At 36.0% G+C, this 14,792-nt stretch overlaps 2 protein-coding genes across 2 annotated transcripts; one reads left to right on the top strand and one right to left on the bottom strand.

Annotated features, from left to right (window-relative positions):
* Positions 1–73: 73 nt before the first annotated feature.
* LOC108224688 (probable hexosyltransferase MUCI70) lies at positions 74–3,662 on the bottom strand. Its single transcript, XM_017399378.2, has 6 exons — positions 3,266–3,662; positions 2,318–2,526; positions 1,891–2,067; positions 1,657–1,812; positions 1,032–1,308; positions 74–943 (listed from the first exon to the last, which is right to left on the bottom strand). The coding sequence occupies exons 1-6, from the start codon at positions 3,612–3,614 to the stop codon at positions 711–713; spliced, it is 1,401 nt and encodes a 466-aa protein (XP_017254867.1). The 5' UTR covers positions 3,615–3,662; the 3' UTR covers positions 74–710.
* Positions 3,663–4,040: 378 nt separating this feature from the next.
* LOC108227793 (uncharacterized) lies at positions 4,041–12,861 on the top strand. The gene is made up of 17 exons (XM_017403135.2): positions 4,041–4,232; positions 4,369–4,422; positions 4,506–4,550; positions 4,625–4,735; positions 5,296–5,436; positions 5,520–5,630; positions 5,736–5,840; positions 5,942–6,031; positions 6,103–6,183; positions 6,290–6,346; positions 6,414–6,560; positions 6,707–6,823; positions 6,905–7,882; positions 8,000–8,458; positions 8,554–8,806; positions 8,911–9,941; positions 11,134–12,861. Exons 1-17 carry the CDS (start codon positions 4,187–4,189, stop codon positions 12,777–12,779), a joined length of 5,472 nt encoding a protein of 1,823 aa, XP_017258624.1. The 5' UTR covers positions 4,041–4,186; the 3' UTR covers positions 12,780–12,861.
* The last annotated feature ends 1,931 nt before the right edge of the window (positions 12,862–14,792 follow it).

The following is a 14,792-nucleotide window of genomic DNA, read 5'->3' as shown; positions in this document are numbered from 1 at the left end:
CAAAGAATATAGCAAACCTGCCATTCCTAAATCTGAGTAATGACAACAATTAACTAATCCAGGATCCATAAAATAGCTTACAAGCCTTCAGTGTTATAGCCCATCAAATATAAATAATTAAACGAATGAATCAAGACAAACAAACAATGTATGTCATCTCATATAATTTCAGGAAACATTTTTGCTGTAATAGCTTGTAGCTTGTATGGGATTCTACAATCTGCTGTACTGGTGGTGTGTCCATATGACGCTTCCTTTTACAATGTGAACATCAAGAATTAACTTCTAGTTGTCATCAAACCCTAAAAAGGATGTCTTCGTCTTATGCACAAGCTAACAACTTTACATACAAAGTTTACATCTACACTTGTTTGCCTGATAACCATACAGCTTGTAAATTAAATAGTTTGCAATTGATTTCTGCAGTGATATTAGAGAAGGAAGGGCACTACATAACGGCAAAGATAGCTTCGGTAAAGCATTTACCTTCTGATAAAATCCGGTATATTTCCTTTATCAATAATCTTCTGTGGGTGGCGGATGCACCTGGTGTTGTTTGCTTCCACTAAGCTTTTAAGCCCCTTCAATAAATGCAGTCAAATATTGTTGTATGACCATAATCAATATCTTCGCCTCCTGATGCCAGCAATACCTGTCTTGTGAGGCCATCCACTGATTCATTATAAAAATATGGCACCGATGCAAACATGTTAAGTTACTAGAGGCTTGGCCTTCCTTATGTGTCCCATGCTATTAACAAGATCTTTCCGAGTGCAAACAGGGAACATATTAATATTCTTCAACACTTTCAACCGCCAGAGAACATATGGAAAACTCAGTTGATCACGAGAAGTGAAACGAACCGCTTCATTAAACCAAAGGCACATGAACAGATTAGTTGATGGTGTGTGTTCCCGTACAATTATTGAGGCCTCAGAGAGAGCTGCACAGATAGATAGCGGATGAGTTTCTGACTGTCGATTCTATCATGTTGCTTTTAATAGACCAACAGAACTGAGTTGGAAGCATACCTTTTTTTCCATTAAACCTCTTATCTTCTGGAAGGCCATCTAGGCGGTATTGAGACAGTTGTATCTCCACTTCTTCGGGGGTGGCTTTGTTTTTTTTTACAACAGCCTTTGCCTCATCATAAACACTACTTCTAGCTCCATGTTCCGATATTGCAAGTATAGAATTCGAACGCCAAAGAAGAGCTTCCAGCACACCGAGAGGATCCCTCCTAAACTGAGATTTTGAGTCTACCCAGATAGAATAGCTTGCTTGAGGAAAGAGACGATGAGCCAGCATCTGGTCAAAAAGGCATGAAGAAAGTTACTCTTGAATAAAAAAGAAGAATGAAACTGTATTACTTAGCAGAAAAAAGGAGATTGAAATTGTATCCCAAGGGTTTGTTGGTCAATACACAAAATGTGGTCTGAGAACTATGTAGGTTTTTTCTTTAGCAAACACCTTAGTACCAATATTTGCAGAATTATTTGGCCCTTACTTACCCAAAAAGATATGCCATTTCCATGTATGATTGGTGACTTTTCTAATTAGCAGGAAGATTAGAAATTTGTTTTATAAAGTGGGTAAACTGACAGGACCATGTAAATATGTTTGTAAAAAAACTGAAATTCCTCAACATCTTTTTACCTTTGGGATTTTACCATTCAACCTCTGGTCACTGAAAGGAAGATTTTGAACTAACACGATGCGCCACTTTCCAATGAAGTGGTCCTTGCCAACTTTGTGCCCTGCTACTTCTTGTGCAGCCAGTGTGATTTCATCCCAAAATGCCACATAGCAAACCTGCATTATACCCGTTGTTTAGCAAATTAATAAGTCAGGCAACTTCAGCAAGAAAAACCACTGCAACACTATTAATACCCTCTGAAGTGATGACTCTGACATTCCAATAGGTTGATAAAGGTCATCTCCGCCACCAAAAGTGCAAGTAGATACAACTACTTTGCATGTTTGCATGAAACTTTTGTCATCGTCAGAGATTATAAACCCACCATCCTTACTATAGAAACCACAATGCACCCTGGACATTTCATTCACCTGTGATAATTATGTAATGAGAAACAACAATATATAACAATAATTCCAATGGATACAGAAATAAGTAGCATATATTGAAGCAGCATCAAAGCCAAAGCTGTGGACAAGCATAAGAATGGACTAATATAACTGATCATGCAAAGAAAGATCAAATTGCAGTAAGATCAAGAAGAACATTCATTGCAAGTATCTATTTCCATAGGAATTCCAACTTGATAAAGGAAAAAGAAGACCAAGAAGCTAAACATACAATTTTAAAAGAATGCTCTCTTTGCTCAAAAGATTGGTTTCCAGTGAACAGATTAAATCTTGAGGTATCCATCGGCTGACGAGTTTGAACATTATCAGGTGTATCGCTTTCCGATATGTATGTCAATTTTTTGATAGGATCGACAAACACCTTTTTAACTGGGATTTCCAACCGTTGAAGTTCTTCCTGCGGAAGAAGCTTCAAACAACCTGATATGATCCATTAAGGTCTATTATTAATTTTAAAAAAAAAAATCAAAATCATCACATATCATAAATGGAAATGTTTTATGGAAGAGACTTATAGCTAAACTCCTCTTTCCACTGTTGTCCAACACAATGTTAAAAGTTCGGCAACATATCATTAGATACTCCAAAGTTCAAATTCAGTTCATAAAACCATTAAGTATCTTATAAGTCAGTATGCCTTTTACTATTCAGTGTGAGGTTAATTTAATACTTATTCGCTTAGTAAAATTCTCATGGTTCTTACTAGGGTATTACAGAGCATATATAAACATAGTTTTATTCAGTCAACCTCATATTTGATTTTACTATAGAATTCAAGTTATGTTTCCTCAAATCTATGTTACCATGTACTGAAGCTCGAACTGCAATATGATAATTCATAAACAAATAAAATAAATCGAACAACATTACTCTTTAACTTTCATGCATACTCCATAATACTATCACCGACAATAGTATTAATAACTTCACTTCCATCGATCAAATAACAGATTTATATAGAGTTTATAGTTAAACAATGCCGACAATTAAGAAAAAATCAGAATATACAGTCGCATAAATCACTGGGATTCGCATGAAATCGTCAGATTCAGCTATATGAATCACTAGCTATCCAAAATAAATTAGTAATAAATCTCAACCAATAATACAATACAATTATACAAATGTGAAAGATCTGAGTCATAATTGATATACTTACGTTCTCTAACACCGGCAACAACTCGAGTAGTTGGATCTAACCGATTCAAATTCGTCTGCGATTTTTTCTCTGTAATCAACTCGTGCGTTTTCTGAGTCGCGATATTCGAGTTAATTGAAGGAGTGTGCTTGCGACCTAAACTAGAGGCCTCGAAAACGAGAAGTCCGGCGGCCGGAAGGAAGAGAAACACCGGCCACCAGCGACGGAGAAGGCGGGAGAGTAATTTACAGGTGCCACGTGGCGCAGATTTCTTGCGTTTGCGTCTGGCTCGGAGACGCAACTTCTCGGCGTGATTGTCGGAGTCTTCGTCGGAGACATTGATTGAGATGCTGTTGTTATTGCTGAACATTGTCTACACTGATGCAGGTGCAATGTGAGCGTAATTTCATTTTTTTCCCCCTTTAGTTATTTTTAGACACAGTTTTTAATAAAATTATTATTATTATACACATAAGTTTTACTCAACGGCAATATTATTTTCTAAACACAATTTCATTCTTGACTTTCTAAACTTGTTGGTTATTTATGTAATAATTTTATATTTCACAAAATTATTTTTATATAATTTTTCTGAAACAATTAAATTTCTTCATATAATATTACAAAGAATTTTTTTTTTTCAAAGCAATATTACAAAGATAATATTAAAATAAATATGGTTCAAATATAAAAAGGTCAACCTGTCTGCATTAGGATTACCGTATCCATATCCATATCCATATCCATATATTCTTAATGCATGCTAGAATAGGGCCTCATTTTACCCATTTAATTTACCCGTTTTAAAATAACCAGATGCCTCGACCCGGTGCAGTTGTTTACTTCCGCACGCAGCATAACTCAGGATCCTATTCCCACGCTCATATCTTCACTAAAATTCAAATTCAAATATGTTGTAACCACTCTCAACTGTTATGATCAATGGACCAGCCACCATCTCCACGCAGAAATCCTTCCCGATCGACAGGTAGTTTTAGTTTAACCTGCAATTCTACACCTTCTTTCTTTGTCGGTATGCATCCTGTCCAAGGTCAACTATGCACCTAAAAAGCGTGGATCATTGTAATGTTTGTGTGATCATTACTGACGTTCCTTCTGTGCAGATATGGTGCTCGACGAAAAAGACTCGGCACGTTCTACAGAAAGTGAATTGGCAGGTATGTTCTTGGTACTTAATTAATATGGAACTTGGTTATGCTCTGTATCATAAAAACATGGATTTAACAACGACGACTTACAGGACGCAAGCGAGTAGTTCGGACGGGTGATCCATACTACGAGGCAGGTATACAGTTCTTTACTCCCCATTGTCAAACTTGATCTCCCCGTTGTTGATGATTTGCATCTCGCATTTGGTAGCCGTTAAACGTCGCAGCGGTGGAACAGCACTCGATGAATTCTTGCACAAGAGGATGCTTTCAACGATGCCTTCAAATGTCAACACAAGGAACAATGCTAATACAAATGCTGGTATGTCACTTTTTTAAGTTTTCTCCAAAGCATAAAAAACCAGAGCTTACATGTGTATACCTACCTTAGTACTTTGCATATAACATGGTCACACTGCCTCTTTAGTACCTTATCAGTAGCTACTTAATCCCAATGGGTTAAATTTCAAACTTGCCTCTTTAGTCTATTTTGTTACTTTGTTAATTTTTGATTAGATTAATGTACTTGCTCTTTGTTAATCTTTTTATAAAATGATATAAAAGATACTCTTTGTTAATCTTTTTATAAAATGATATAAAAGATAACCACCAGGTTTTGAGAGAGCTGTTTTCACCTTTTAAAAGTAGAAAATAGACAGAAGATGATCCAGTGGCAAACACTGGCAATTTGCAAAGATTATTTGCTGCCATGGCTATAGATACAATAGCACCTCCTGTATTCTCATGTCTGTGCATAGTGGTCATGATTCTTGGAGCAATACACAGAATATACATGCATTAAATATTAAGCATACCTCTGTTTGTTGACTGGGTTCATATCTGGAATAAAGTTATCTGACTTTTTTTTTCCGGATTTATCAGATAAAGTTTTTACCGAAAGGCAACCTCTCCGATCTCTTGACATCAATGCGCCTGCTCTGAACATCCCTTTGTCAACTCAGCAGCACGTCCCGGGGTTCAATCAAACGCAGCCATGTGTCACACAAAACTCTTTATCTGGAAGTAACAAAAGCACTTTTCATCGTCACTCTCCTCTTAAATATCATCAACTTTAATTGTATTTTACGATACCATGCTTCTTTCAGGTGTCGGCCAGTATGCTCCTGCTCATTATAATCAACCAAAAGAAAATGTTGTCAAAAGTAGTGGCCATGAGAACACACAATTATATATTGATGGATGTGGTAATTCTGAGGGTAAGTTATCATACTCCACGTGCACCATGTCTGCTGTTCAGTACATAATTGTAAAAGTCTAATGACCTATAATTTATTTCCAAAATGAGACAATTTCACGCGCAGCTCCCAGACGTAGAGGAAGAGGTCCTGCAGTTTCAAAGTTGTATTCGCACATGCTTGCTGTTGATGCTCCAGTTGTATCAAAAAAAGACTCAGTAAAAAAGGATGGTATTAGCTACACTACAGCCTTTTCGCATGGTTGGTGATGCTTGAACTGGCATGTAATACATGTGCTTATGTGTATTTTTTTTATTTTTATGCATGTGCAGTTTCAAAGCCGCGACGTCGTGGTCCAGGGGTTAACAAAATAATAAATTCCCAAGAATCAGTGATTGATCTTAACAAAGCGCCGAAGGCTGGTAATTATATTGCCTTTCGCTTTCCTCATAATTTCAATTCCAACAATCTTACCTACTGTTTAATTTTGCAGCAAAGAAACCAAGAACCAGAGGTCTAGGAATTGAAAAATTATTGGCGCAGAGGTTTGGTAATGAAGATGGCAATAAAACAGGTACTCAGGCAACTGCAATGGATGGTATTAATTCAACTTCCCGCGTTAATACATATTTACGTTTCCTTCTCAGTAGTACACTCATTGTTTATGGATTCACATGCAGATGACATTAATACACCATGCACACAGGGAGCTACTCACAAGTCTCCAACTACTGCCGGTTAGTAGTGTGTTATGATGTCAAACTATATGACAAGTTGCTAATTAAATCTTCATTCTATATAAAGATTGCAGGACTCCCGGTAGCACTGTAACCTACCAGACAAGTGTTCCTCACTTGCACAGCACAAACAGGCATGCTCCTCACAACACGTCTGAGAATTCAAGTTCTACTTTCGCATCGTCTTATGTGTTGTCCCGGCTACACGAATCAGGTATTTTAAGCACCATTGCACAAGGACCTCAGCCTCTACATATCTTAATCAATTTTGATTTATATACTAGATGTATACATGCAGTCATATTTATTCGCAACAGAACAGTATGTAGCCAATCAATCTGTTTGGTTGTTATCTTGCAGAGTCTAGCAGACCTTTCCGGCCAAGTAGTGGCGCGTCTACGTCTGGTGTTAAGGATCTCTCCCGGGATTTTGACGATGCAGCTGATGATACAGAGCATGATAATCTGTATGATGAAGGTACTGTGTTTGTTATAAGTAGTTTCAAATTAATTCATGTATTGTAAAATAGTCTTACATACCAACTCATTTTCTGTACAGGTGAGGATGCGACTGAGGATTCTAATCCTGATATGTGGCAAGGCTATGCCAACCTCGGTCCTCCAAATGCTATTTGCCGACAATGTAACGGAATAATGTGGGATATGGAGCGCAACAATAAATCAAATCCGAATGCAGCTCCAACTTTCTCTTTGTGTTGTAAGAGTGGCCAAGTTGTTCTCCCCCCTGAGAAGCATGCTCCAGAGCCTCTAGCTTCTTTACTCTATGGAGGTCCCAAATCAACTCATTTTCGTAAGAACATCCGGGTGTATAATTGTATGTTTGCAATGTGTTCAAGTGGTGGGAAAATAGACCATAAAATAAATAGAGGTGGAGCGCCGTTCTGTTTCAAGATCAGAGGACAGAATCTTCATTTTATTGGAAGCCTCATTCCTGATGAAGGGGAAAAACCAAAGTTTTGTCAGCTATACATTTATGACACTGATAATGAGCAATCTAACAGGATTGGTGCTGTTGGAGCAAAGGTCGATGATGTTGATCTAGACATAGTTGACAGTCTCACACGGATGCTTGACGAAAATAATAAGCTGGTTAGTTATTTTCGCACTGCCCAGAGGAGATTCAAAAGTAATGAACAAGAAGACTTCAAACTGGTACTTATATCATCACAGGCAGAAAATGGTCGTCCGAACATTATAGGTCCATCCAATGAGGTTGCAGGTTTGATTGTTAATGCTACTGCAGACACGGCTGGATGTAGAGACACTGTATGCCAAACCAACCAAGGATATCTAAAGCGGGTATTCGAAACAGATGCTTATTTTATGCAGCTTCAATTTCCCCTTTTATTTCCACAAGGAGATGATGGATACCACACTGAAATTCCATTGAAAAATTGCAAGAAAAGAAGACCAGAACCAGCTGATAATGATGAGACAGAAGGTGATCGAAAGTTCAGAGAGCATGTTACAATGAAAGAGTATTATTCCTATAAATTGATGATACGGACAAATGAAGGTTCTTTTTTATTCCTCCTACCATTGCACTGTCACAAATTCTTAACAAATATTAATCATCAAAGCTGTATTTTATATAACCGTTCCTATTGGTGATCGTCCTTTGTTTTCAATATAGGATTGACTCCGCATCTTGGTGGAAGGTTGTGGCAACAATATGTGGTTGATGCTTTTACAGCCATGGAGCAGTATAGACTGGATTGGATATCTCGAAACCAAACCACTATTCGTTCTGACCTCTACAACTCTGTACGTGATGCAGTGCGTAGGGGAGATAATGATCCTTCACATGTTGGAAAATGTGTGATACTTCCGGCATCTTTTACAGGTTCCAAGCGGTATATGTCTCAGTATTTTAAAGATTCGCTTGCACTGTGTCGCAGTATTGGCCATCCATCTCTTTTCTTAACAATGACAACAAATTCAAAATGGCCTGAGATTACAGAAATGATGAAGCACTTGCCTGGAGTAAATGTTGCAGATGCTCCAGATGTTGTTGCACGTGTATTTAAAATGAAACTTGACCAGCTAATCGACCTCATAAAAAAGAAGCATTTCTTTGGCCGTTGTATTGGGTGTTAAGTGCTTTCTAAAATCTGAATTTTTTTTCCTTCTTTTATAATGCTATTTTATCCAAATGCTAATATTTTGTTTTTTTTAATTATATGACAGTGATGCATGTAATTGAATTCCAGAAGCGTGGGTTGCCACATGCTCATATGTTGGTATGGCTAGACGACAAAGACAAGCCTAAGACGGCTGAACAGATTGACAAATTAGTGAGTGCAGAAATTCCAGATGAAGAGTCAGATCCTATTTGTTATCAGGCAGTGAAAAATTATATGATTCATGGTCCGTGTGGGAAAGACACTTCTTACTCCCCATGCATGGTTAATGATAAATGTGGACGTCACTTCCCAAAAAGGTACAAACGATGAAAATGCACATGCAGTCATAGTGACTTTAGTTATCTTTTTAAAACGTTATACCTGTATGATTGCCTCACCTTTATCTAAATTTGCTACACAGGTTTAATGGAGTAACATGTTTCGATGAATGTGGGTTTCCTAATTATCGGCGTCGAGACACAGGCAAGACAGTTAAGAGGAAGGGTGTGCTTCTCAACAATAGGTTTGTTGTCCCGTATAATAGGGAACTACTGCTTCGTTTCCAATGCCATATAAACTTAGAGATATGCAATAATTCCCGCTCCTTGAAGTACCTGTTCAAATATTGTCTCAAAGGACATGATACTGCTACCATGCTTCTAAAGCGAAAAAATGATAAATCAAGTGCAGTTGATTGTCAAGAACGAAAAGGAAAGATTTTTGATGAGGTTAGGCATTATCTTGATGGGCGTTACGTTTCAGCTTCTGAAGCAGCTTGGAGAATTTTAGGCTTTGGCATTCATTCTCGATGGCCATCTGTTGACCGATTACCCATCCATTTGCCAGATAGCAAGTATGTTAGCTTCAAAACAGGAGAATCTTTGCAGAATGTTTGTCATCGTGCTGATTCTAAAAGATCCAAACTGGAAGCTTGGTTCTTAGCAAACAAACTACTGCCGGATGCTAAAAACTACACGTATAATGAATTTCCGAGTTATTTTACATGGCTTCCCAAAGAGTGCAAGTGGAAGTATAGACAGAGGGGTGATGTAGTTGGGAGGCTGTCGGAGGTTCATGCTACAGCCGGTGATTTGCTCTATCTCAGAATGTTGCTGATGCGGAAAAAGGGCTGTTTAGGATTTGAGGACATACGGACGGTCGATGGTGTTGTGTATGACACTTTTAAGGAGGCATGTGGTGCTATGGGTCTTTTACAAGACGACAACCAGTGGCATGAGGCATTGTCCGAAAACTCTCACTCAGCCTTCCCTCATCAATTACGTGAAATGTTTGTGAATATTTTGGCACATAATACTGTTGCTGATCCACTTTTATTATGGACTCGACACTGGAAATGTATGTCGGAAGATATTCTGAGGAAGCAAAGGAGCACAACTGGTATCAATGATCTTGAACTACCCGAAGTTGACATACATAATTACACTCTAGCAGGTATTTTAGTTTTTACTCAGCTATAAATAGTTGTTCAAACATGTCATAGTTGGTATGAATAATTTTAGCACCACACACCTTGGAGCAGACCACTCATTTGTGTCTTTTCAATGCACATGTTGCTGCTTTCATGTTACTTCTGAAAATACCAGCCATATAGACACTCATTTCGTTTGAATTTAACATCCACCTTCATCTAGAGTCTTAACACAATACAGTTACATTTCAGGCTTTTTTATTTTTTATCACCGGTTCTTTACTCAGCTGTCTGTATTGTTTTTAATGCCATGGTTTAATTCATTTGTAGATTTAATTTTTTGATAATATATGTGGTGTTGTTTGAGTTGTTCATTCTTTCTTTTTAACTGCTAGGTATGCGCAGCCACATAGTTGTTGTGATATTCTAATTGTTATTCTTCTTATTTAAGCTCCTCACAGTTACTAGAGACTAATTATTTCAATTTGGTTACTGCATTGTTGTTATTGTTCCTACCTGTTATGTTAGATAGGCCTGTGTTTTCTTTTATAATTATAGTGCTTGCCTTGATTCAGAAACTGCATACTATATGGTGTGATTTCAGGTCTATTTTTTTGATAACCTGTTTTGAGATATATTAAATATTTATGTGGTTTTGCTCATTCTGAGTATGACTAATGACATTTGACCAACAAACATTTACCAGAACACTATTAAATACATTAAAAGCCCCAAAAAAACAACCCCAGAGCCAGACTTCTAAACTCAGATTTCTTTATCAGTTTAGTTCCTCTTTTGCTGTAGGTTACCTGATCAACTCTTCTTCTTCTTTTTTTTTTTTTAATTTAATAGCCACCTTCAAATGGGATTGTATACGTGTGTGTGCGTCAAAATCTAATATGAAAAATAATATAAATAGTAAAATTTCAACTTCATGATACCAATTATGTTTTAGAGCTACAAATGACCAATATATATATAGTATCATGTAATTTTGCAGAGCATATTTTTAGAATTAAACAATATTTTTATTTGGCATTTTAGTACCTTGCTATAATTCCCCCTATTATAATTAAGAGTTTATAATTATGAGTTGCATCTATGAAGATTGGTCCCCACTTTTTTGGTTAGGTTTTGAATTCTTTTTTCATATCACATTCTGTTCCTAATCATTTATTTACCCCTTCCTCTGGATTTGATTGGTTGTCCTTGCAGAAATTGAAAAATTGTTTAATGATATTGGAAAGAGTTTGAAAGACTTCCCAGACCTGCCTTTCCCAACAGATAACTACAGAAATGCTGATTTGAATAGGCTTATCATAGAGGAGACATCATACAATGTTAGAGAGATGAAGGAGGTTCACGATGCTAACTACCAGAAGTTAAATTCAGGCCAGAGGTGTGTATATAATTCAGTCATTGATTCTGTGCTCGCAAAGAAGGGTGGATTATTCTTTGTACACGGAAGTGGTGGATGCGGCAAGACTTTTCTTTGGCAAACAGTGATAGCTTACCTTCGTTCAGAACGTCGAATTGTAATCCCTGTTGCTTCTTCAGGGATTGCAGCGACACTGCTCCCAGGTGGGAGGACTGCACACTCTCGCTTCCATATACCTATAAAGCTTGATCAATACTCCTGTGCTGGCATTAAACATGGTACTGACCTTGCTGAATTAATCAAACTCACCGATTTGATTATTTGGGATGAGGCGCCTATGCAACACCGCTATGCTTTTGAGTGTGTTGATCGTACTTTACGGGACATTATGTCTGCCGTTGATCCTGAAAGAGCCAAAAAACCATTTGGTGGAATAACTGTAGTGTTTGGTGGGGATTTCCGTCAGATTTTGCCTGTTATTCCAAAAGCTTCGAGAGCAGAAATCATTGCAGCAGCTTTGAATAAATCTAAACTATGGGATCACTGCCAGGTGTTCCTTCTATTTCAGAACATGCGATTGCATGCTGGGAATAGTCCTGAGCATAACCAGATGATAAAAGAATTTAGTGAATGGCAGCTCCAGATTGGCGATGGAAAAGTAGATCCAATTCGAATAAAGGAACACATTTCCGAGGTGTTATTCAAATTACCTGAGCAACACGTTGTCCACTCACATGACACACCTGTTCAAGATTTGATTGAAATTATATATCCGTCCTTCTCTGAAAACATGTTTTCTCGGCACTACCTTAGTTCTCGCGCCATTCTCACTCCTACAAATGCTGTGGTAGATGACATCAATTCTGCCATTCTTGATAAGTTGCCAGGGGATGTACACACATATTTTAGTCAGGACTCCTTGGAGGATAAAGGCCCGGAGGAAAATGAGTTTGATGAATCATTCCCGGTGGAATATTTGAACTCTCTGAACATGCCATGTATTCCTAAACATGAGCTCAAAATCAAGATAGGAACTCCAGTGATGCTGATGAGAAATCTGAACCAAATTAATGGGCTATGCAATGGTACTCGGATGATTGTCACGGGTTGTAAGAAGAACAGCATTGAATGTGAAATAATGTGTGGTTCACACATTGGTACTAAGCATCTAATACCACGTATTGAGATGATACCTACCGAGACACCATGGCCATTTGATTTCAAGAGAACTCAATTTCCTCTTCAGATATGTTTTGCTATGACCATAAACAAAAGCCAAGGACAGTCACTTGATAAAGTAGGGATTTTCTTACCAAGACCAGTATTTTGTCATGGACAGTTATATGTTGCAGTTTCTAGAGTTACTTCTGCTTCTGGACTTCATATTCTGGTGGTTAATGACGAAGGCAAGACTACTGATATTACCTCAAATGTTGTTTTTCAGGAGGTTTTTTACAACATACCAAGTGTAGATGCAGGTTAATATGTGTTGCACTCTTTATTGACTCTGTTAGTAATATTTATGTTGATGTTATGAATTTAGCTATTCTTTATAATTCTCGAGATGCAACGAGCAGAGATAGATTATGTGGTAACTCATAGTTTTTTGACATACATTCTACCAAATAGAGTTTTCTTTAATAGCATTACAAATGTCAGTATATATAGTCTATTTAATACAAATTAAATATATAGTCAAGGAAAATATTATAATCTAAATAGTTATTTTACGTCATCACATATTCTGAGATATTTAATAATTTGGAGGAAATAAATATAAGAATAAGACGTCATCACATAAAATAATTATAATCAACATATGGGATAAAAATTGATGACATATTTATTGGTATTGCTTTAAACGTAATACACGGCTTCACTATATTAAATTATAAAAACGTCTGGAAAATGAATTTTTCACTTTTTTCCATAGGCGATCTAATCATGGTGCTACAACTTAAAGAATCAGTAACAACGAAGTTGAACACACAATATTAAAAATAAGTTTTTGAGATAATTTCCACACTAGAGTTACTGGCCGTGTGTATGGTAAAACCATTCTGCGACCTAATTTTTTTTATTTATTTGGAGCCGTGTGATTTTTTGTAATATATCGTGTCACATATAATTACTATTTCAAATTTACTTCTATTTGCTTAAGCCTAATATAAATTTTGAGTATTTTATAATTTAAAATTTAATAATATTTGAAAAATGAGTTCTTCACTTTAATATCCTAGGCAACCTAAATTTTACAAATCCGTAAATGCAAAGTGTAAAACACAATAAAAAAAATACGATACTGAGATAATTTCTACATGTGAGTTATTATTTATAATATATGTCAATTTAATACAAATTAAATATATAATCAAGGAAAATATTATAATCTAAATGGTTTTTTTACGTCATCACATATTCTGAGGGATATCTAATTTGGAGGAAATAAATATAAGAATAAGACGTCATCACATAAAATAATTATAATCAACATATGGGATAAAAATTGATGACATATTTATTGGTATTGCTTTAAACGTAATACACGGCTTCACTATATTAAATTATAAAAACGTCTGGAAAATGAATTTTTCACTTTTTTCCATAGGCAATCTGATCATGGTGCTACAACTTAAAGAATCAGTAACAACGAAGTTGAACACACAATATTAAAAATAAGTTTTTGAGATAATTTCCACACCAGAGTTACTGGCCGTGTATATGGTAAAACCATTCTGCGACCTAATTTTTTTTATTTATTTGGAGCCGTGTGATTTTTTGTAATATATCGTGTCACATGTAATTACTATTTCAAATTTACTTCTATTTGCTTAAGCCTAATATACATTTTGAGTATTTTATATTTTAAAATTTAATAATATTTGAAAAATGAGTTCTTCATTTTAATATCCCAGGCAACCTACTTATGTTGCTACAATTTAACAAATCCGTAAATGCAAAGTGTAAAACACAATAAAAAATTTACGATACTGAGATAATTTCTACATGTGAGTTATTATTTATAATATATGTCAAACCATTTTTTGTTACCTACCTAATTGTTTACTTCATTTCGACGCGTGTATTATTTTGTAATATAATGTTTGAAAAATATTTTTAATCATGATAGATATGAGATTGCAGAAATGTTGTAAGTTAGAAGTTTCTCCAAAAATTGTTTCCTTTTTGCACAGAGTTTTGTCATTATTTATTTCATATTTTTGAATTTTGGTCTTCAGTTTATCAAATATACAAAACTTTAAACGTAGCTTGCAATTTTATTTTTTTACGAAATAAGGAAAAGATTTTGAATATAATGAGTAATGATCTTCTCAGGCTAATTGATATAATTTTTTTTAAGGCAATCTCTAACGATTTGATACAGAGCAACCTCATATATGCTTTTCTATGTTATTTCCAAGTCGATTCAAAATAGATGTTGTTTGTTATTATCAACTCCCCAGCTTATGCGTGCTTCATGATATCATGTACACAA

This window comes from Daucus carota, chromosome 6 (genome assembly GCF_001625215.2).
Source record: "Daucus carota subsp. sativus chromosome 6, DH1 v3.0, whole genome shotgun sequence".
NCBI classification, from domain to species: domain Eukaryota; kingdom Viridiplantae; phylum Streptophyta; class Magnoliopsida; order Apiales; family Apiaceae; genus Daucus; species Daucus carota.
Note: the sequence above shows the minus strand (reverse complement) of the source record. Positions and strands in the feature narration are given on the sequence as shown.

Excerpts from the sequence above, each read along its gene's own strand:
- LOC108224688 (XM_017399378.2), bottom strand. The coding sequence starts at position 3,614 with ATGTTCAGCAATAACAACAGCATCTCAATCAATGTCTCCGACGAAGAC. Across the intron at positions 1,309-1,656 it reads TGAATGGTAAAATCCCAAAG|ATGCTGGCTCATCGTCTCTT; the intron begins GTAAAAAGATGT and ends CTTTTTGACCAG. Across the intron at positions 944-1,031 it reads GAGGTTTAATGGAAAAAAAG|CTCTCTCTGAGGCCTCAATA; the intron begins GTATGCTTCCAA and ends CTATCTGTGCAG.
- LOC108227793 (XM_017403135.2), top strand. The coding sequence starts at position 4,187 with ATGGACCAGCCACCATCTCCACGCAGAAATCCTTCCCGATCGACAG. Across the intron at positions 4,551-4,624 it reads TGATCCATACTACGAGGCAG|CCGTTAAACGTCGCAGCGGT; the intron begins GTATACAGTTCT and ends CGCATTTGGTAG. Across the intron at positions 6,184-6,289 it reads TGAAGATGGCAATAAAACAG|ATGACATTAATACACCATGC; the intron begins GTACTCAGGCAA and ends ATTCACATGCAG.